The 22,160-nt window shown below is 42.3% G+C and overlaps 1 protein-coding gene across 1 annotated transcript in view; it reads left to right on the forward strand.

Annotated features, from left to right (window-relative positions):
- The first annotated feature begins 289 nt into the window (after positions 1-289).
- Positions 290-22,160, forward strand: part of COLEC12 (collectin subfamily member 12) — a 107,029-nt gene continuing 85,158 nt past the window's right edge. Inside the window, exons 1-2 of the mRNA XM_075270647.1 lie at positions 290-669; positions 19,592-19,642. Of these exons, the coding sequence (XP_075126748.1) occupies positions 663-669; positions 19,592-19,642 (58 nt within the window). The 5' untranslated portion in view covers positions 290-662. The remainder of the gene's footprint in view (positions 670-19,591; positions 19,643-22,160) is intronic.

Raw genomic sequence — 22,160 nt, forward strand, 5'->3', positions numbered from 1 at the left:
CCGTCACTGACTATATTAGAGGTGACTCCAATGAAACTACACCCATGGTTTTCATTTGAGCACTAATGTAGTCCAGACGGCCATGTATCCCCTGTAGAGTAACATTATCCTGGTCCTTCCCTGGTGCTTCCTCACCCCCTACTTCCTCTTAGATGAAGGAGACAAGGAGAGGTCTGGTATGTTACATGCTCCCTCCTCACATCACTGCGGGACACATCTCCTCAGCCTCCTGATGTGACACCCATAGACCTCAAAGGGGAGGGGATGGGGAGTGGCGGAGCTCTGAGACACATATGTACAAATGCACATGTTTGCAGAATAAGTTTGGGCGTGCAGGATTCCCCAGTGTTTGACTTTTATAGAGGAAGGTTTTCTGTCTATAGGTGACAAGGTTGCAGTTTGTTGCAGGGTTGTGACTGGGCTGAGAGTACATAGCTGTGTGATGACAGAGTAGGAGGAGGTTCAGCAACAAGTCCGGCCTGAGACTTCAGCAGCATCTTTCTGAGTGAGACTGAGAAGGCTGAGGGCAGAGCCCCTCACTCGTCATCTGCAGCTGGCCCTGTGCAATATGGACATATAACAAGCAGGGACCACCAGGCTTCAGCTCACACCTCATTAACAACACCTCAGAATTTCCTGCGCTACCCCCCTCCCGTGCCAACATGAAAGGTAAGAAGTCTTCACCGCAGCGGCTTTGCTGCACATTCCCTAGATACGATGAAGTGTGCTATATGTGCCCTGACACAACCAGGTCTGAGGTCCATGGCTAAGTACAGAGGTAGCGGAGCTGAATTTGCCTTTTAACTCTTTAGTTATGTATGTAGCAGGGCTGAGGTTGTCATCTGTCTCAGAGTTCTAGGAAAATGTTGGGACTGAATTTGTCATGAACGCTGGGGCTCTGTACTGTATGGCGGTAACAGAATTATTACATCATTGTCATTAGGCACCGCTTATATAGTATAACAAGGACCAACATTTACTTATACTGTCTAATAAGCAGTATAAGCTCGGATGTGTCAAATTTTCATAGTTACGTTATAGGACAACTCTTGACTGTAGACTAGTATTTTGCACCAAAAAAAGAAGCGCGCAGCAATAATACATTTGGCGCAAACTATGACTCCTCTGAGCTAAGCCCTCTTTTGAGCAGGAAGGAAGAACCTGTTTTTTTGGTGCAAACACATAAATATGTCTTATGAAAAATTGATCTGTGGTTTTGCAAAGGACTGCATGTAATCTACCTGAGTAATGAAAAGATAAAGCTGCCTCAGCTGTATGTGACATATTCTTGACAGTCTCTCCTACTTTGTGATAAATGTTTTGTACATTAATATATAACAGGCACGAGTCCTGTTCCAGGTCTGACCTGTTGCACATGTGCTCTGTTTTATTAAAGGGGTGGTCCAGGGACTGTAACTGACCTTACTTCTGCCGCGAATTTGTTTAAATTGGATCCAGGGGTTCTAGGCTGGTTCTGAGGTCACATGATCAGTACCTGCCCCTGGCCCCAGGTCGCTCAGCCTCCTCCCTCCTCTTCAGATTTTACAGGTAGTAACCTGTGCTTTGGGGGTTGACTTTAGAGTCTGGCAGCAACCTGGGGCTGGTTCTGATCATGTGACCCTGGCACGAAACCAGCTTGAAACCCCAGGGTCCAGTTTGAACAAATGCATGGAGGAAGTGAGTTAAATTACAATTTGTGGGCTAAATTATGTCATCAGACCTTATTAAAAGCAATGCATCAGCTGTAGTTATCAAGACATGCCGCTTTTAAACACATAACTATAAATTGTCTCAGATTTGTTAAGTACGGTGGAATATCTTGGCACTATGTAATTAAAAAAGCAATATTATCATTGTTATTAGGAGTCATAAGGAAAGTTACTTAAGTTTTACAGTCATTTTCTTATGTTATATAACTCCTTTCACTTACCCTTTAAGGGTATGATGAGTTGACAATAACTCTTCGGGAGATTGAGGACAACTGGCAACGAGTAAAATCAATGTATATTTGATGATTTGATTTCAATGGGCAGCGTTAATTCTCTGGGAACATATGTACAGCAGCTGGCCCACAGGAACAGGACCCCTACAGTCAGCTGAGCTCAAAGGGTTGTCCAAATGGCACATCTCCGTTAAGTTCTAAGACTGATATTGGAGGACATGTTTTGTTCATTTATCCCCTATGCGAGGTGCTTAGAACAGGCAGTCCTCCCTTACATTCCCGTTCTCTCTGCTTTCCTACGACAGCCCTTTTCGTGATGTGCTGTTTTCCTCTGCACATCTGGAAATGGTTAGGTGCCAGTGGAGGCAGGACTGGCTTGTGAAATAAATTTGGCATCCATCTATCCAGGATCCACTGACTGGAAAATATTTGCTTTCTTTTACATATGCGAGATCTGAGAGTAAGCGGAGGATACATGTTAGAAACATACTGGTCCAATTAGTTTAGTGAAATACAGAGTATCTAGTCCAGACTAACGTAAATGCGGGTGACTTTATGAGGGATTGCGAGGGTTATAGACGTCATTAAAAAAAAAACACAATGTATTTAATAAAGTGGAATAATGCTTTAATTGTAACCTGCACAGACCTAGGGACATGCAGCTTAGCTATATTAGCCTCTCAGCCATTGATCTCTCGATACAATATGTTCTAGATTTATAATGTAAGAGAGGGTTAACATTGTGCACTTACAGTATGTTAACAGTGTGTTCACAGTGCAAGGCTTTGTAGTTTCTTTGATTGGTAAGTGTCGAAGGTTAAAGGGGTTATTCAGCTTCGAAAAATTATCTGCAAATACATCCACAGTAGTGCTAAATATTCACTTGCGCGTTTCCTCGCGCAGTCTTTTCTTGGCTTTATTTTACTTGTGGATCCTTGTATCACTGTTAAGCTAAGTTCAAGTTTGTTGGAGTCTTTGCCTCAGAAACTGCCAGAAATCAACGCATGGAGGACTTTTCTTTCCACTGGTTTCAGTATAAAAACACAGCAAAATCTGCAACAAAAAAAGTTGTTTCCACAAAGTTAGGCCTCAGCCTTAACAAGTAACAAACAGGAAACAATTTATTGTTACTAGTGTAACAGAAAAGAGAGGGAATATGCAAGGCAACATGTTAGGCCCTATGTCAGGGGTCCTACGTGCCCTCACCTTAAAGGGGTTGTCCAGTTATGGACTCTTACCCCCTACAGGCCGCTTTAATCATAGGTGCAACCGCACTGGACCATATAGTTGTGGGGGCCCTCTCAGTCGTCCCGGATCGAGTGGGACAGTCCCACATTTCAGGTGCTGTTCCACTGTTCAGGGTGGCAGGCAGTGATTTCAACTCTGCGTCTTTAGGAAACGATAGAGTTGGCAACCCCATGAAAGTGAATGGAGTGACAGTCATGTAGGCACACTGGCACTTCATTCATAAGAAGGCCTTAGGTGAAGTTTTAGTTCACCGTCCACCTGATCACTGGGGGACCCGGTGATCGTCCCGCCAGTGATCAGACACTTGGGGCTAGTTCACAGGTGAACTGCCCACGCGGGTTTTGACCCAGAGAGAGCCTCGGTGAGCCGCGTCTCTCTCTGGTCAAAACCCACCTGCTGCGACCATCGCGGTCGCGGCTTTCCCCTCTGCTGTCGGCTCAAATGAATGAGCCGACATAGGAGGCTTCCGCCTGAAGAAAGGACATGTCGCTTCTTTTCTCCGCTAGCAGCAGCCCGCCGCTAGTGGAGAAAAGAAGCCCGGCGGTCTGCATAGACCACCATTGTAAGGGGAGGTTTTTGACACGAAATCCGCTGTCAAAAACCTCCCCTGTGCTCACGTGTGAACGAGCCCTTATACCCTGAGGATAGGGAATAAGTTTTCATAATGGGACAAGCCTTTTAAGCCCTTCACCTAATTTACTTGTCTCACTGCAGTCTATCTAACATAATTCAACATTTTGGTAGGGGGCAGACAAATAGAGCCCTGATGTATTACATGTTACATGGTAGCTTTGGTGAGACTGCTACGAGTAATTCACACACCAGAGATGTTTCTACAATGCATTAGATAAGCTCCGTTGTAGAACATAATGGGGCAGATTTATTAAAATGGTCTAAAAGCAAATCTGTTTTATTGCCCAGAGTAACCAATCACAGCGAAACTTTCATTTTGTACTCTGCACCTGAAAAATTAAAGCTGAATTGTGATTGGTTGAAATGGACAATTTTTTGCTTTTATAACATTTTGCTGTTATAACAGTTTTGCTTTTATAACTTTTTAATAACTCCGATGAATTTATGCAGCAATTTTGTTAGTAGAGGTTAGCCCCATGTGAGTACTGAGGCCCAATTACAGGCCCCAGTAGTGACCCAGACACCTGACATCACAAAAGAACCTAGAAGAGCCCAGGAGAGGACAGAGAGAGAGCGATGGACTATGTGATGAGGCCCAAAACAGATGAGTGGAGGTAAGTCTAAATGTCAGGGGTTTTTTTACACATTTTCTGGCCCTCCATCTGTTATACTCTTAAGAGACCCCAGAATATAATCATTTTACTTCCGGTTCTATCTGAACAAGTTGTCTTGACTTGACTTGTCCAAACCCCAAACAAAACTAATCTTAAAGGTTCGCTGATTTTTAATTGTTATCCACGGAAAAAGAACTGTTCTGCCCTTGGAAGTTTATTTGTCCACATAAACTATGAATACTGTACATGTAGACTATGAGATGATTCATAAATCTGTCCATTGAGAATCTTGCACATTGAGTCATCTCAAGACTAACCTTTTCTTAGTTTATTGTAACATTACCTGATCTGTTGACATTCTACCATAAGACGGTATTTCTGAATCTGTGCTATCCATTCCCCTGTACATTGTGATAAATGTTGTTTCATTTCCTAAGTCTAAGTGGAGTCTAAGATCAAGTTGTACTCTTGGCTATAGAGGCAACACTGTCTAGCCAAACTTTCACATCAGCGTTGATCTAACCCAGTAAAAATGGCTGGCGTTGAGCAGGGTTTGGCATTGGGATGACAGAGCCATTGTTTTTTAATCTTGTGATATTTGTGTTTGGCAAATCTCTGTGATACACCTCTCAACTATGTCATCCATCTTAGTTCAATGCTTTGGTTTGAGCTGAGAATTCAGAAATATTGGCTGAAGTTGCTTAATAGGGTTCTAGTGAATGGATCCCAATAAATAATGAATTTTTCACATAGCTTCCCAGTACTATTGTTATTTGATGAATCTTAAAGGGATCCTATCCTTTAAACACTTTATTTTCTAGTTGACATGTCGGAATATCCTTAAGAAAGGCTATTCGTCTCCTACCTTTATAAGTCGTTTCCGGCCCACCGTTCGATGAAAAATCAGTTTTTTCTCGGCATGCAAATGAGTTCTCTCGCAGCACTGGGGGCGGGCCCCAGCGCTCAAACAGCACTGGGGGCGTCCCCAATGCTGCGAGAGAACTCTCTCCAGCGACGCCTCCATCTTCTGCAGCAACCGCCTCTTCATCTTCTTTTTCTGGCTGGGGTCAGACTTGTGCGCCTGCGCAGTCGGCTCTGCCATCGGGACCCAGGCAAAGCCGAGTGTACAGGCCGGCCGGCGGCCATTTTTTCGGAGGCTTCTTACGCGCGCATGCGCAGTACGCTCCTGTTCTCCATAGAACTACAGGAGCGTACGGCGCATGCTCGCATAAGCAGCCTCCAAAAAAATGGTCGCCGGCTGGCCTGTGCACTTGGCTCTTGCCTGCGTCCCAATGGCAGAACCGACTGTGCAGTCACCGGAGTGTGAGCCCAGCCAAAAGAAGACGGCAGAAGAGGCGGTTGCTGTTGAAGATGGAGGCGTCGCTGGAGAGATTTCTCTGGCAGCATTGGGGACGCCCCCAATGCTGTTTGAGCGCTGGAGCCCACCCCCAGTGCTGCGAGAGAACTCATTTTCATACCAGTAAAAAATGTTATGTCTACCGAACGGCAGGCCGGAGGTGACTGATAAAGGTAGGAGACGAATAGCCTTTCTTAAGGCTATTCCGACGTGTCAACTAGACAAAAAAAGTGTTTAAATGATAGGATCCCTTTAAATATACATGGAAGACATGATATGTCCTCCCAACATCCTAATATCCATGGGAATGTTATTAATTACATGAGGATTTATTCCTGAGAGAGGTGTCTATGCCTTTATTGAAGTCTCACAAAGGGACTGATTTTTGGCTTCAAGTCAACAGGTTTTGGAGAAGGTACACCCTGACCCTGCACACATATCTAGGAAGCTAATATGGCCATAACCACAAGCCGTCAACCCTGCCTTGAGTAGGTCAGCTTTCTTCAGTGATATGCTTCATACATGTGTCAGAATGGAATGTGAGTACTCTCAGTAGAGCTGAGACTACAAGGTCCTCTCCCAGCCCTCAGCACTGGTGAACCCCAGGTGACTAAACACATGTAATATTTAGTTAACTAGCAAATCATAAGCTTGAGTCACTTTTGGCACAGGTTGCATATATAGCGGAACCGTTTTTATAGAGGTACTGCCGAGGTGAAAAGTTGAGAGACATGTCGAGGCTTTCTTTTGTAATTTAACAAATGTCCTTCTCACTGAGGTATCACATATGGAAGTCGTGGGTGCCAGCGGAGCTCATTCTCGGGATGTACTTGGAATTTGTTTTTCTTACTTGATCGAAATTATGTGTTGAGCTTTTTATTCTGGTGGTAAGTCCTGGACGCTGGACAATTCCTGCCTGCAATCTGATACCTTTTGCCACAGTTTTGCTCTGCAAAATATAAGTATTTTCTAGGGATAACTGGAATGAACTACAATGTGTTGTTTTTTACTGCTTGAGGTTTTTCAATTGTTGATCTATGACTTTCCCAACAACTTTCTTTTGGATAAGCCATTTTATTGTAGTAAATAAACAATAATTTATCCAAACATAAAGATTAGGTTTTATGTTGGGTTCCAATGGGGTTTGTTCAGTGTGAACTTGGCTGCACTCCACTGATCCATTCATTTGCCCTATGTTACATTCACATCTACATCGGAGCTCTACTAGGAGCCTTTACTGCAGATTTCACAATAATACTGAAAATACGCCAATCCCTTTTATAGGTAGTGGGGTCCTCAGGCACTATTGGTGTAAGTTCCCATGGAGTTTTTGGTCAGGATTTTGAGACTGTATTCGCCTCAAAATCCTGACCAAAAAGATGGCTCACATTGAAATCAATTGGAGCCGATCAGGTGTTTTTTCAGGGAGCCGGCTTGTTCCAGCTCCTGGAAAAAGAAGCGAGATGCTCATTATTCAGGCCGAGTCACCTTGCGATTTGGCCTGAAGACACTCCCAACTAGGCCCACTCATTGGGCCTAATCCGACTGGATACCGATGCAGTGCACCTCAGATTCTGGTCCAAAATATCCTGTGTGAACCTACCCAAAGTGTCCATCATATAATGGATTTGTACCCTCTGTTCTTCTGTTCCTATAATGGAACAGAAAATGAAAACAGCAACACAGATGTGAATTTAGACTAACAATGCATCTGACCTTATATACTACCTGAGCAATCCCCCAGCAGTGTGCCATGATAATCCATCCATGTATCCTTATTCATTTATAATTAAAAAAAAATCTCATTTTTGCTAAGAAATGGTTTTAATTAGCTTGCTTGTTGTGTAATATAAAATGAGTCATGAGACATTTATGCTAGAACTTGTTTATTACTTCTAAATTCTTTCTAAATTAGTAATCATATTAATATGTTAAAATATATATGTAGAAATATTTGGCTATGTTCATTTGTGAATGAACCTACTAACTCACATAACAGTGTTGTAACAGTTTCCTGTATTACTTCCTATTATTTTATCTACTTGGTCCAGACCATGTATAACAGCAGTACACAAGACTGGGAATTCTTTGCTAGTCCAATAAGGCCCGGTTCACATCTGTGTTCAAGTTTCCATATGGGGAGTCCACTTGAGGACCCCCCAAACAGAAACCTATATGCATTAAAAAGCATATAACGGATATAACGGACCCCATAGACTATAATGAGGTCTTTGTGGTTTCCGCACAAAACATGTGGAGAGAAAAGTCCTGCAAGCGGCACTTTTCTCTCTACATGTTTTGTGTGGAAACCACACGGACCCCATTATGGTCTATGGGGGTCCACGTGTTTCCTAGGTAACCGATTTTTAATGTGTATAGGTTTCTGTTCTAAGTGGACTCCCCGAATGGAAACCCGAACGCAGATGTGAACTGGACCTAAAGGGGTTTTTTGGGTCTTAAAAATTATATGTAAAGCATTGACATATACATTGCCATTTAAATTAGTCACTTAGAAATGTAGTGTCTGTAGCTGGAATGCCTCTGCCATCCAGTATCAGTCACATTAGCATTTATCTTCTGGACCAACATCCCAGTGTGATATCCCATACATGGAAAAAGCAATTGTTTCCCCTCTTCCTTCACACTCCTCCTGATGTACAGAACCTTACTTGTCTATTATCTTCACTGCTCCTTGCCTTTCTCTTCCCTCTGCATCTCTAAAGGGATTGTGTTTCTCAGGCTGAGCAGCAGAACAGTTTCTCAGTAGAAAAACTGCCTTGTGAAAGACAAGGAATAACTACAGAACTACCTTATATCTTGCAACAGGCTATGTCTGTTATAGAGAAGAAGAATCAAGGGAAATGTAGTCCTTTACATGGTAATCCTGTATTCTCCAAGAATTAGAAGAAAAACAAAGGGGGGAGTGTAGTGCTTTACATGGTAATCCTACTACAAAATTGGAAGAAAAATAAAGGGGCAGCACAGAAATGGGCACAAATATTAACAATAACTATGTTCCATCATCAATTGATCATTTGGAATACATAAAGGTATTTTTCCATATTTTTCATTATCTTAGAAAACTTATTTAAACTGGTTGTTCAAGATTAGAAAATATGGCTGCTTTCTTCTTCTGCTTCTCAAGGAGGGACCTCACGTCTGATGTTTACATAGCAATGCTATAGCTTAGTCCCTTTAAAATGAATGAGATTGAACTGCAGTATGGCCATGTGACCAATGGATGTAATATCACTTCCTGAGAAACACAAATCTGCCATGTTTTCCTGTACAACCCCTTTAAATGTATATATTTAAGGCCAAGGAATACGTACAGACCTTAGATAACAGCGCATGAAGTTCCTATAGGTCTTTATTGCAGACTCTGTAGGCCTCTGTGCCAACTTGTTTTTTGTCTGTGAAGCTCTGTATCTTCTCAGCAGTTTTTTTTTAAGGGAAGATTATCTATTTAAACCAGTGTGTGCTGGAATATGACACACATTTCTGTATGGACGCAGAGGTAAAGTATGGACTTAGAATAGACGAGGAACACCATGGTATAGATCTATGCAACACAGATTGGCGGTATAATACTGTGCATGATTGTAAAGAAGACAGTGTCAGAAATGAGTGACAGTGCAGCTATTACATGTTTGTTTCATATTAAGAAACACTCATTCACATTGTATGACAGTGTCTATTTCATTACTCACCATATTGTGAATGTTCAACAACTGCTACATGTGTGTACATTCTCCAAGTACAACTGCAGCGTACAATCCAAAAGAGGAGACCGGAGAATGAGATTAAAGATGACACTGGCTGTGCCACCTGATAGGCTGGGGATGCTCCACTCTCACCCCAATCCCTCTCCAGGGCTGCGCTCAGCCAAGGGGGGTCCTGAAGCACTAACTGATGGAGATGATAGTGGTCTTGTTTTCCCCCAGGGTAACTCTAGTTGGGAAAGGGGACCTCTGCTAGCTGAGGCGGTGTGATGGTGTTCAGAAGGGCCCTTGATGGTGGATGCAGGCACGACTTGGGAGTCCAGTGTTGCAGGGTAAACTAAAGAACTCTTTTTATTGAACAGCTTTTACAGATTCAACAGCAGCTTGCAGATGGGTACAGATACAGTTTTCATTCCCCAAAGCCTTGACCTTAGGAGGCTTTGCCAGGGATGATACAGACTCTGCAGTAATACACTTCGACTACTCCTCAACTCGTACCGCTCCCTACCTCAGCAGATGGGGCTGAAACGGGGCAAAGAGTCCTGATAGAGATCTGAGTACCTGAATAACTAGGCTCGACTGAAATACTTCTGTCAGGTACCTCTGTTGCTCCTATTGGCACGGAAGCAGATGTCTCTCGAAGAAGCACCAAACTTTCTCCCTATCTCAGGGGCTGTCTCCGGAAGAAACTGGGATACTCAGAGACGCACCAAATTTCTCCCTATCACAGGGGCTGTCTCTGGAATGAACCTGGAATAAGAAGAGACTGGACTGGTGTCTGCTGGATTCCTAACTGAGTTCTCCCTCTGCTCCACACGGCAGGGCACATGTATAGATGGCTGCAACCACTACTCTGAACTGGACTGGACTAAAACTGTGACTCTCAACAGGGGACTATAAACCCTCTCTTCAACCCCGCCCAGTGGTCTGTGATTGCCCATGAGGTAGTACAACATTGTTCATATTGTAGAAAGTGCAAAATATTCAGAATATGGCGCATTTTTCACATCTTACATAGAATATGGAAGACAGGACAAACAAGACAACCTGCAGGTACAAAGGACAAACATAAAACATATAGCAGCTTGCTCTGGGATTCTGCACAACCCATCGAGATATAAACTAGAAATACACAGATAAACAGGTCTTTTCACAACTAATGTAGTGTATAATTTAATATTTAACACCATTTTACAGAACTTCAAAATTTTACATACTGTACATAACAACATAGAAATGAATAAGCCAGATCTATAATTTGACAGATATCAGTGGCACACAATTGCCCTCTGTCACTTATAATGGGTTTCATTGAAGTATTTATGTACAGAAATGTAAACAGAACCAAACTTAAAGTGGTGTCCCATTAAAGGGGTTTTGTCTATCTATAGGGGGTCCAAATGTCAGGACCCTCGGTAATCAAGAAAATGGAGGGCCAAAAGTCTCCTTGCATCCTCAGTGGAAATGAAGTACTGGAACGATGCAGGGGGACTTTTGGGCCCCCATTCTCCCTGATCATTGGAGTTGTCTATGGTTGTATCCCTACTAATCTGATACTAATACTCTATTTTGTGTATAGGGGATAAATACCTGTAATGACAAACCCCCTTTGACATATATGGCCTTAATAAAGTTCTCATTGAAAAGTTAACCATTTTTTTTTACTGTAGAGTATTTACAATCCCAATCCCAAAAATGTAAAATGTGAAGAAACAACAATGCAATGATTTTGGAAATCTCATATAACCATATTTTATTAACAGTAGAACACAGAATATAGAAAGTTAGGGCTAGTTCACACGTAGGCAAAAGGGCGGATTTTGACAGCGGATTTCGCTTAAAAATCCGCCCCTTTACAATGGTGGTCTATGTAGACCACCGGGCTTTTTTTTTCCACTAGCGGCGGGCTGCCGCTAACGGAGAAAAGAAAGGACATGCCCTTTGCGCGGCTTCCACCCCCGGCAGCTCCCTCCTATGTCGGCTCATTCATTTGAGCTGACAGCGGAGGGGAAAGCCGCGACCGTGATGGTCGCGGCAGGCGGGTTTTGACAAGAGAGAGACGCGACTCACCGCGTCTCTCTCGGTGTCAAAACCCGCGCGGGCAGTTCACGTGTGAACTGACCCTTAGACTTCTTTTTGTTTCCCTGTTCAGTGTCCCTCTTCTTTTTACAACCGTCTGTAACATCTGTGAGGAGACCAATTGCTGGAGGTTTGGGAGAAGAATGCTATCCCATTCTTGTCTGATGAAGGATTGTTACTGCTCAACAGTCCTGGGCCTTGTTTGCTGGACTTTTTGTTTCATAATACGCCAAATGTTTTCTATTGGTGAAAGGTCTGGATGGCAGGCAGTCTTTTGCAAAGCCATGCTGCTGTGATGGTCGCTACATGTGGCTTAGTATTGTCTTGCTGAAATTTGCAAGACCTTCCCTGTAAAAACTGTGTGAATGGGAGCATATGTTTTGCTAAAACCTCTATATACTGCTCAGCATTCATAGTGCTTTTCAAAATGTATAAGCTGCCCATGCCATAGGCACTAGTGCAACCCCATACCATGAGAAATGCAGGATTTTGAACAGTGTACTGATAACGTGTTTGTGGTTTCCTTAACCCCATTCATATATATGAGGGCTTAATATTTCTGGGACCAGTTGTACATAATGGTACCATTTTATATTCTGTACAATTTACTGGGAAGCTGGAAAACGTATTCAAAATGAGATGGAACTGGAGAAAAATTGTGTTTGTGCGATGTTCTAAGGGGTTTTGTTTTTACGGCATTCACTGTGCAGCTAAAATGACATGTCACCTGTATTGTGTGGGTCGGTATAATTTCGGGAATACCAAATTTATATAGTTTTATTTCCATTTTTTCTCCTTGAAAATCCAAAGCTTTGCAAAAAAAAAAAAAAAAAAGAAAAAAGAAACATTTCTTGGATTGGCCATATTCTGACACCTATAACTTTTTACGTTTCTGTGTATGGGGATGCATAGGGCGTCTTTATTTACAGGGCCCTATATAGATGTTTGACACTGCAGGCACTGATTGCGGGCATTACCACTGTATAATACAGCAGAGGCCTGGCCAAATTGGCGGCTGCTAAACTCTTGTAAATAAAATATGGTTTTATGAGAAATCATTACATTCTTGTTTTCTTTACAAATATTAAGCTGATTCTTTGATCCAGGTACTAATCAGTATTGTATCTAAATAAAAGCTCAGAATGTTATGTCCTCACCTGTTCGAACTTCTGCGCCATCCTCTGGTTACATTGTATGGCGCAGGAGGCGTGTCCACTCATGATTACCTGCTCATGGACTCGGGCCATTTTGTGTTGGCACTGTTAGGGTTATCTGTTGTATGTTTTGGGATTGACAGACGATCTACCAATCAAGTCTGAAGCAGGTTCTGCACTTCTTATAAACAGGTCATCAGCTCACATATGTTTACTGGCTACTGTGACTCTGTCCTTGCTAAGCGGTTCTCTGGCTATTGTATTGTATTTACTGATTTCTGACCTTTGGCTTTCTTTGTTACTACTCTTTTGGATTTTGATTTTGTACTGTTTGTCTCTCTGGTTTGATCCTTGGCTTGCTGACTCTGCTTCTGTGTTGTTTTGTCTTGTCCTTTTCTGTGTAAACACTTATCCAGAGAAGGGACTGTCTCCCAGTTGCCCGCTACCGCCTAGGGTAGTTGAGGCAAGTAGGCAGGGACAGAGGCTGGGTCAAGTTTAGAACTAACTGTCTCTGCCATTCTCTACCTTTCTGGTTTCAGAAGCAGCCACTGGAGAATTGCTCAACAGGCAAGTTCTTAACACAGAAGCTCAACTCAGATAGTAAAGATGTGTCTGTTATCAGGATGCTGGCAGATTATTGCATGTTCCTGTTGGACCCAGTAGAAAAGAACTTGGGGATAAACATGTACTACATAGTCCAGTTTGCCACTGTGCTTCGCTTCTTGTCATTCATTGTATCTGTAGAATTGTGAGGGTTTTCCCAACACATGCTGTATGTATTCTTTCTATATTTTGACTATAATGTATTCAAATTGGTGCTAATATAATTCCTCAGCGCTTTCACACACAGAAACCTACTAATGTCAAGTTTTAAAGCCAAAGTCTAATACATCTCCACACAATGCTAGAATGCAGACAGTGCTCTTTTATTGCTATGTTGAGTAATATCCAACTTGGAACCACCAGCAAATTATTTTCGTCTTAAAACCGTCATCGGCCACATGTGTTTTTTTTCTCCTTGGAGTCCTCATGGGATGAATATAACAAAAAATAGTGACATCATTTGATTATTTAACAAAAAAATATAATCCATATTTTCCATTGGTGTATTTCTCGTGGATTTTGGCTGCAAGATATGTAACTGAGCTCAATGACAAGTACAAAATGGATGTAAATCAAATTCTATGACATAATATTCATTCATTAATTGGGTCATTGTAGCTTTCTCTAAAGACTATGAGAGGTCATAGAATCCATAGTGAACATCCTGCTTATTTCAAGACGGCTTCAATCAGGAACTGCACAGAATGAAGTGCTACAGGACAAATATGTATGTCCAAACATTTCATACTAGTATATTCTCTGCTCACTTCACTTTCCAAATTAAGTACAGATATACTATACATTATAGGGATTTCAGATAACAAAGTGACATCTGATTTCAACAGCCGCTGTGCAGTCCGAGCCTGACATACTGCATGTGTACTCATTGAGCTCACTGGGGCTTTACATACTTTGGGTTCCATGTGAAAAAAACATTAAGGATTGTCCAATCTAGTTTTTTCATACACCGTCCAGTGGATAAAAAGGACGAGCGTCTGAAATGGTCCTTTGAAGTATTGGACATTCTCAAAGTATGGGGAAACTAAGAGAATATTCACACACTACAGATTTGTTACAGAAATTTCTGCAACTGAATGGGGTTCAAATGGCAGAAAGCAAATGGATTTTTTTAAAACCCCATACAGATGAATGGGATAGTTGTAATTTTATGCAACAAACTTCCCAGAGGCCCTGTAGCAGAGAGAATTAAAGGGTTGTCCAGAATAACCATAAAACCCTACAATAATCTAAACACCCTCCCCCCTCCTACTTTCTAAATTACATTATTAAAGGGGTTGTTCCCGGATAACCATAAAACCCTACACTAATTGAAACATTCCCTCCTCCTACTTTCTAAATTACATTTTTAATCAAAAACGCCTATTTACTCATATCCTTGGGGCGGTTATGTGACTGCTTCAGGGGTATTTTGAGTATCCAGTGACGATCCGTTTCCCCATTTCCGTAAACGGATCGTCACTACTACTCCCCCCCACCATCATATTTGCCTATCTTCTTCCTGTCCAGGCTTCTTTCCCTGGGGAACGGCTCCTCCTCCTTCGTCTGCAAGCACATGTGCAATAGAGCAAGTGTCCTGGCTTAGCGCTGAAGCCGACAATACATCTCTATTGTGCAAGCAGGGAGCCTGTGCAAATATTGAAGGTTATGGCACTGTGTTGCGCGTTCCCCACAGAAGGAAGACTGGAAGAAGACAGGTAAAGTATAATAGGTACGGGTGTTGGGCTAAGTGAGTTAGTAAAGGCAAGGTGGGAGGGTAGGAGTGAGCTGAAGATAGCGTGAGAGCCTACAATTACAAGAATGCATTGCAACAGGAAGATACACACCATTTAAACAAATGCAGAAGATGGTAGGCCTTTCCAGAGAAACCCAGACATCACTCAAAACACTGGTAAAGTTATCTGGGTGCACTTATTAACCCATTAATAACACTAACAGAAGCATTACATATTCTGTCAGATAGATAGTCTGTGTAATCAGTGGCATAACTAGGAATGGCGGGGCCCTGTGGCGAACTTTTGACATGGGGACCCCCCCCCCAACTGACACCGACGCCGAAGACCTCGACCGACCCCCCTCCTACGCATTCCTGCGCGTTCTATTATGCCCCATAGTGGCCCCTTCACACAGTATTATCCCCCATAGTGGCCCCTGCACACAGTATTATGTCCCTTAGTGGCTCCTGCACACAGTATTATGTCCCTTAGTGGCCCCTGCACACAGTATTATCCCCCATAGTGGCCTCTGCACACAGTATTATCCCCCATAGTGGCCCCTGCACACAGTATTATCCCCCATAGTGGCCCCTGCACACATTATTATGTCTCACTGTGGACACCCATAAACAATTATTATACTCTAGGGCAGGGGTGCCCAATACGTCGATTGCAATCTACTGGTAGATCGCAAAGGACGTATGGGTCGATCGTGGGATGCAGGGATTCCCGGTGTCTGCTTGCTCACAGTGCAGGCTGAGAGTCATCTCCTGACACTGGCAGGCGGGGCAGCAGCAGCCCCAGCCTGCCAGTGTCCAGAGATAACTCTCAGCTTGCACTGTGAGCAAGCAGACAGTGGGGATCCCTGGGCAGCCACAGAACGCCGCTGTCTCCTGCTCTCACGATCCGTTCGGCCCCGCCCACAGGCCTGCCCCGGCCCCGCCCTAGTAGATCTTGTGCCTTGGTCAGCTAACAAAGTAGCTCACATGCTGAAAAAGTGTGAGCACCCCTGCTCTAGGGTCTTTTCAGACCCCAGAGTATAATAATCGGAGACCCGGGGGAATAAAAACATAAAAAAATACTGTTTCTTACCTGTCCCCCCGGCTCCTACACTGTCGGCCTCCTCTGCTGTCCTTCTTCAATGACGTCGGACGTCACATGACCCGGGATGCAGGCCGAGTTCATGTGACGTGAGAGACGTCAGATAACTAGGAAGGAGGCCTGGCCAGGATCGTGGAGAGGTAAATAACAGTGTTTTTTATATTTCTTACCTCTCGCGGTCCGCCGATCATTATACTCGGAGGTCCGAAAAGACCCCCCAGTAGAATGATAGCAGCGGTAGCGGCTGTCACCGGGCCCCTAATGTCCCGGGCCCTGTGGCCTCTGCTGCTATGGCGGTAGTTACGCCACTGTATAATACAGGACAGGTTCTCTGAGGTTCTATAAATCAGAGGCACATTGAGATACAACATGACTCTAAAACACCTTCCTGTATATACAGCCTAAAAGTATTGGCTATATGAAATGTTATTATACTCACATTTTAATACTGTATAACTAATATTAACACGGGAAGAATTGACGGACAGTTATGGTTAAATTGGCAGGTTGCACCCTGGGGGTTTGGTTTGCCTTCCTCTGGATCAACACATTTGGAATTTACATGCTGAACATGTTTTGTGAACCCAAAGAACCAAGGAGCTATGGGATATTTCTAAACATTTGTATGAACAATGTAAAAATATGGAAATGACACTAGGAGTTTGATGAATTACTGGGATGAGGACTGAAAAGAAAAAAATGATGTTAAACAAACAATTCCTGAAACATGAAACAAGACTCGTACATCTTAGCTAATTCCCTGACACCTTAACCACTGCTGATGTAGAGTCATATAGCTGTGTGTGTGGGAGTGAAATAATATCTCACAGCCATGGCTAAGCCAAGAATAAAGATGAATTTTAAAGTTTCATTTGGAAGAAACCTGGGAGCTAGTGGAAGGAGTCTTACTTTGTGCTGGCAGGAGATACGTGTTGGGTGAGGCCTAGTGTTTGGATACAAGTGAGATTTTGCTGTATTGAATCTGGAATAGTCAGAATTAGAGCGCAGAGTGTTTCTATGGTACATAATGTTAGGAGGACACTGGGGAGATTTACTAAGCAAAATGCACCAGAATTCTCTCAACAATTGCCCTGAGTAATGGAGGACATAACAGTAGCATGTGCCAAATGTTTTCTTTGTCTTATACTCTTTTTACGCTTACCTCAGAAGTCTTGAAAAGTATCTATAAAATAACCATGGCTAGGACAGATCCTAAAGTGCAGCAAATTTATTAAAGTCATATATTGGCGTATACAAATGCTACACATGAAGCAGCATAAAAAGAGCATGTTCTACCAGTTATATCATGTCATGTGTAGTTTTGATGAATTTGCACCATTTTTGTAGATTTACAATTCTATTCACTCTTTCACACTATTAATAGATCTCCATTGTGTGCCATTCTTTATGTGTTCAATTGTATGGTCTCCCATAAACCCTAGAAAGCCCACAAAGGATTTTCTGTAATTGATGTTGGTTAGCAATCATATTGAGTGCTAGGTCTGTTTGTGAAATTCGGCTTCTATATTAATTGCCAAATTGGATTAACTGCCAGGGGCATCACTATAGAGGGTCACTGACTTGGCTCTGGTAGACTATCATGAGCACCTGTGTTAGACATGATCATAACATCTTTCCATTTACTCATGCCATGTAGATGTCCAATAAGGTTTTTAAACACAGGGTATATTAGAAATAAGTAACTTCCTACATTTCAATGACTGAACACTGAATGAACAAGCAGCAGCATGGTATTCTTTGGTATGGCTTTCATTGGAGCACTGTGGTTATTACTCATAACGGTGGCACTTCACGTCGAGACTGGGGACATTGCGGCTGCCACTTTTTAAAGACTATTATAGTTGTCAATATGGTTGGTACAGATGGGTATACTGGTATGGTGAGATTTACAGCATTAATGTGGGGCATTGTGGCTATAACATGGCACAGTGGCTATAGTCACTATAATGAGGAATCTGAGGCTGACCTCATGGCAGCATTGTTATAGGTTGATCCTAGTTTCAGTGCAGTGTGGTTAGGAGCGCTATCATTTTGCACACAAACTGTTGTAACCCCTTTGCTGAATACTGGCTACAATTACCTAGTTCACCCCTATTATTATGCATGGCTCTTTGCCACCAATAGTACCCATAACATTGTCATTTATTACAAAATTGAATATAGAAATGTTCACAAGTATGCATGCATTGGATAAGGTCAAAGACCTTTAGTGAACTACAACCTTATTTCCTGGATGTTTCCTAACTTTGATGTTCAGTTTTCACATTTTTAGCATTCTACAAGTAGAGATGTATTTCTACAGTAGCCGGGTTGCATTTGTCTCCTATGCTCTAATACAACACTTACATAATCTTTATTATTATTATCATACTGTATATAGTTTAGGCCAGTTAGCACTTTTTTCCTGGATTTGACCAGTGACAGTCGCCATCCAAGTTATGTATGAATTATTGCATTTTCAGTCAGTATTTTTATACTGCAAACAGTAACCGGACTTGGGCCTGATTAGATTTGACTTAGAATAGAAGAGGAACTGAAGGACTAAAGTGAGGTTATCATCACATAGCAAACAGTGAGGCTTAGGGTGGTTACACAGGGGGTTCTTAATGCGGCTATACCATAGTAAGTATGTGGACTGAATGTAGCTATAGTTACATGCAGACATATTGCCAGTTTTCTGGCATAGATAGGTGATAATGTGGAGGCCCTTTCTTACACTACATTCTGTGCCTCACTCACCACTTATGGGGACAATAGGTGAAGCAGGGCAGAGAAGGCCAAGGCAGGAATACTACTGCTCAAGATTCGAGATTGGCGTAGATTCCCGCTCTGGCACATAAGTGTATGCCTTATATACTGTATGAAGCGACTGTAGCCTTTTTTATATTAGGCAATTTAATTCAGAACAAACCCCTAATCTTAATAAATCTGCCCCATTGTGTGGCAGCAGCCTACTAGCAGATCATCAAGTAACATAAGCAAAGGGTGCAGCAGAGGGTGTGCTAGGCTGTACTGTGATTTATGTGTTGATGTGTATATATATATATATATATATATATATATATATATATATATATATATATATATATGCACCACATATCTACATCGGACCTGGAAAGTATGAATCTAGGTATTAAGTAGAATATACTTGTGGTATAGCCCTGCCCCGTCCGTGGTGCTAGTAATTGTAGTTTCATGTTTGATGTCAGCAATGTTTGCCATAAGATGAGGAAAACTGGCTCCAGCCACATAGGGATGGTTTTGCCTTCCTTTGACCACTGCATGATAACTGGTTAAATTGGATTTATGTCTTCTCTCAACCCTACCATGTTACCGTATAACTATGCATGCCTATAATACCGTACTGTTTTTTTTATTTTATAGACGACTTTGCAGAAGAGGAGGAGGTACAATCCTTTGGATATAAAAGATTTGGTAAGTTATGTATTTTCTTGAAGATCAACTGCACCCATGTTCTATCTAACTGCAGTCTATTAATATAATGATCAGACCACATCAATGAAATGTTGTGAAACCATCCAGACAATCACATCAATAAGACATTCTGATGTTATAGAAAATATGTCCTATTACTATTAGTATTGTATGCCTTGTGACAGATCCTGTTTAACTTCAAATCCAGTCTGATGCACCAGTTTAAAAGATGTTAGAAAAGACCCTGTTATTGGGTGTTTTTAATTGAGGGAACATTGCCTAGCCTATAAGACTTCATACTCCTGTTCTGGTGCTCTCCGTAAGGAGAAATGGTACTCTCCTTAAGATCTTCTAAGCATTGGCACTCACTTGATACTGACAGTAATATGGATCATGACACAAATACATCACCACAGAGTTTAAATGGATCCTATCATACAAACACTTTTTTTCTCATTAACACATCGGAATAGCCTTAAGAAAGGCTATTTTTCTCCTACCTTTTGTTGTCTTCTCCGTGCCGCTGTTCCGTAGGAATCCCAGTTTTTGTCAGTATGCAAGTGAGTTCTCTCGCAGCACTGGGGGCGGCCCCAGCGCTCAAACAGCACTGGGGGTGTCCCCAATGCTGCGAGAGAACTCTCTCCAGCACCGCCTCCATCTTCGTCAGCAACGTCCTTTTCATCCTCTTCTTCCGGTGCAGGTTTCAGATTTCTAGTCCTTGGGCAGAGCAGACTGCGCATGCCCACAGGCCACAAGAAAGTGGCCACTTACACAGTATTGTAAGTCTGCTCTGCCCGAGGCCCATTGCAAAGATATTAGTGCCATTAGTTTGGACAATTAGTATCTCTGCACTGTCAGAGGGCCTGGGCGGTGTGAACACCCATGTTCACAGTCTATAAAACTAAACTGATATCTTTGTAATGGGGGTAGATACTGGCAAAGCTGAAAGTGTGATGAATTCAGGTTATAGTTAAGTTTAAATGAAATAAGTTGTGTTATTGGTTTGGGGCTTCAGAGGGCCCTTAGATGGCGAGTCCGGGCCGCATCTATCATGCTTCATTTGCCAGGAAACACATGTACTTTCCCATTAGTATCAATGGCAAGTACAGATCTTTAGTTACATCTTAGACTTTGCATGCTACTCATCTTCCTTGAAAAGACGTCTCAGAGAAGACCATCTTTAAAAACGATCACTACTCATAGAAAAATGCTTCTTTCTACAAATATCTGGTTCTTGTCCCACAATCACCCTCCCTTCCATTCACTCTCTGCTTAATCCATTTTGCGCTATGGACTGAAGTTCACAGAGGGATTACCTGGAAATCAATGAAGAAGGGAGAGGGGAGTGAGCAGGAGCTGAGTGACAGAAGAGAGCCACAAGATAGAGACTGCTGGAGGGAAATACTGAGTTTCTAGCTCATCTGAAGTTCTTTATTCACATTAGTACAGATTAGAGATGAGCGAACACTGTTCGGAACAGCCGTTCCGAACAGCACGCTCACAGCACGCTCCAATAGAAATGAATGGAAGCGGCCGGCACGTGGGGGGTTAACCGGCCGGCGGCGAAGTCTGCGCGCCAGGTGCTTCCATTCATTTCTATGGGATCGTGCTGTTCGGATCGGCTGATCCGAACAGTGTTCGATCATCTCTAGTACAGATCCCTATTTCTATAAAATAATAATAATAACAGAAATAATAAAGTGCATGGGAGACATAACTTATTCAAGTCCAAAATGGAACTGGATGGCTTTCTTGAAAGTAAGAATAGCATAGGTAATGAGAGCTAGAAATGTTTGGGATCCCCTGGATAATCGTGGTAGGCCTATAGGTTGGACTTGATGAACATGTACCTGTAGCCAACCTTATGTAGTATGATGCTATGACAGCTAGTCTTTACCCAGGAGTTTAGGTGGATCTGAACATTGGAGATAGTGTCTACAGCAGGGAAGACTTGAAAAATGCAGAATAGAGGTCACATAATAGCAGAATAGTGTTCTTCCTTGTGTACACACACTGTACTGACACACTGATGCATATATTGTATCTTAATAGGTTAGAGATACTTTAAAAGCAATTTTAGTGCTTGTGTAAATTGACTGTAGTAAGTATGATAGATATTTCACAGCTCTGCGTTTGGATGCTCTTGTATAAGCGCATGTTGTTGAGTAACCACTGTCTGGCCTATAATTGTATACTACGCAGTATTGGTCTCATGACTTGATACTATGTGTAAGATATTTTAATGAGTTTTTTAAACACACTTATAATGATATATGTGTTATGGAACTGAAATGTTAAATATTTAGCTTATACAATATGGAATATTCTGGCAGACGACTGCCTTCTGTAGCAGCTATGTGTAAGGGCAGTGTAACTGTTCTGTCTTCATATGATAGAGTAAGTCATAAACACACAAACTGCTGATCCCACATATTGCCAGAGTATATTTAATCTGGCTTTCACTTCTGAATTACAGGCAGCTGGAAACATTTGTTGGTCACTTTTTGGCATAATTTAC

The sequence above is a fragment of the Leptodactylus fuscus genome, chromosome 4 (assembly GCF_031893055.1).
Source record: "Leptodactylus fuscus isolate aLepFus1 chromosome 4, aLepFus1.hap2, whole genome shotgun sequence".
In the NCBI taxonomy this organism is placed as follows: Eukaryota; Metazoa; Chordata; class Amphibia; order Anura; family Leptodactylidae; genus Leptodactylus; species Leptodactylus fuscus.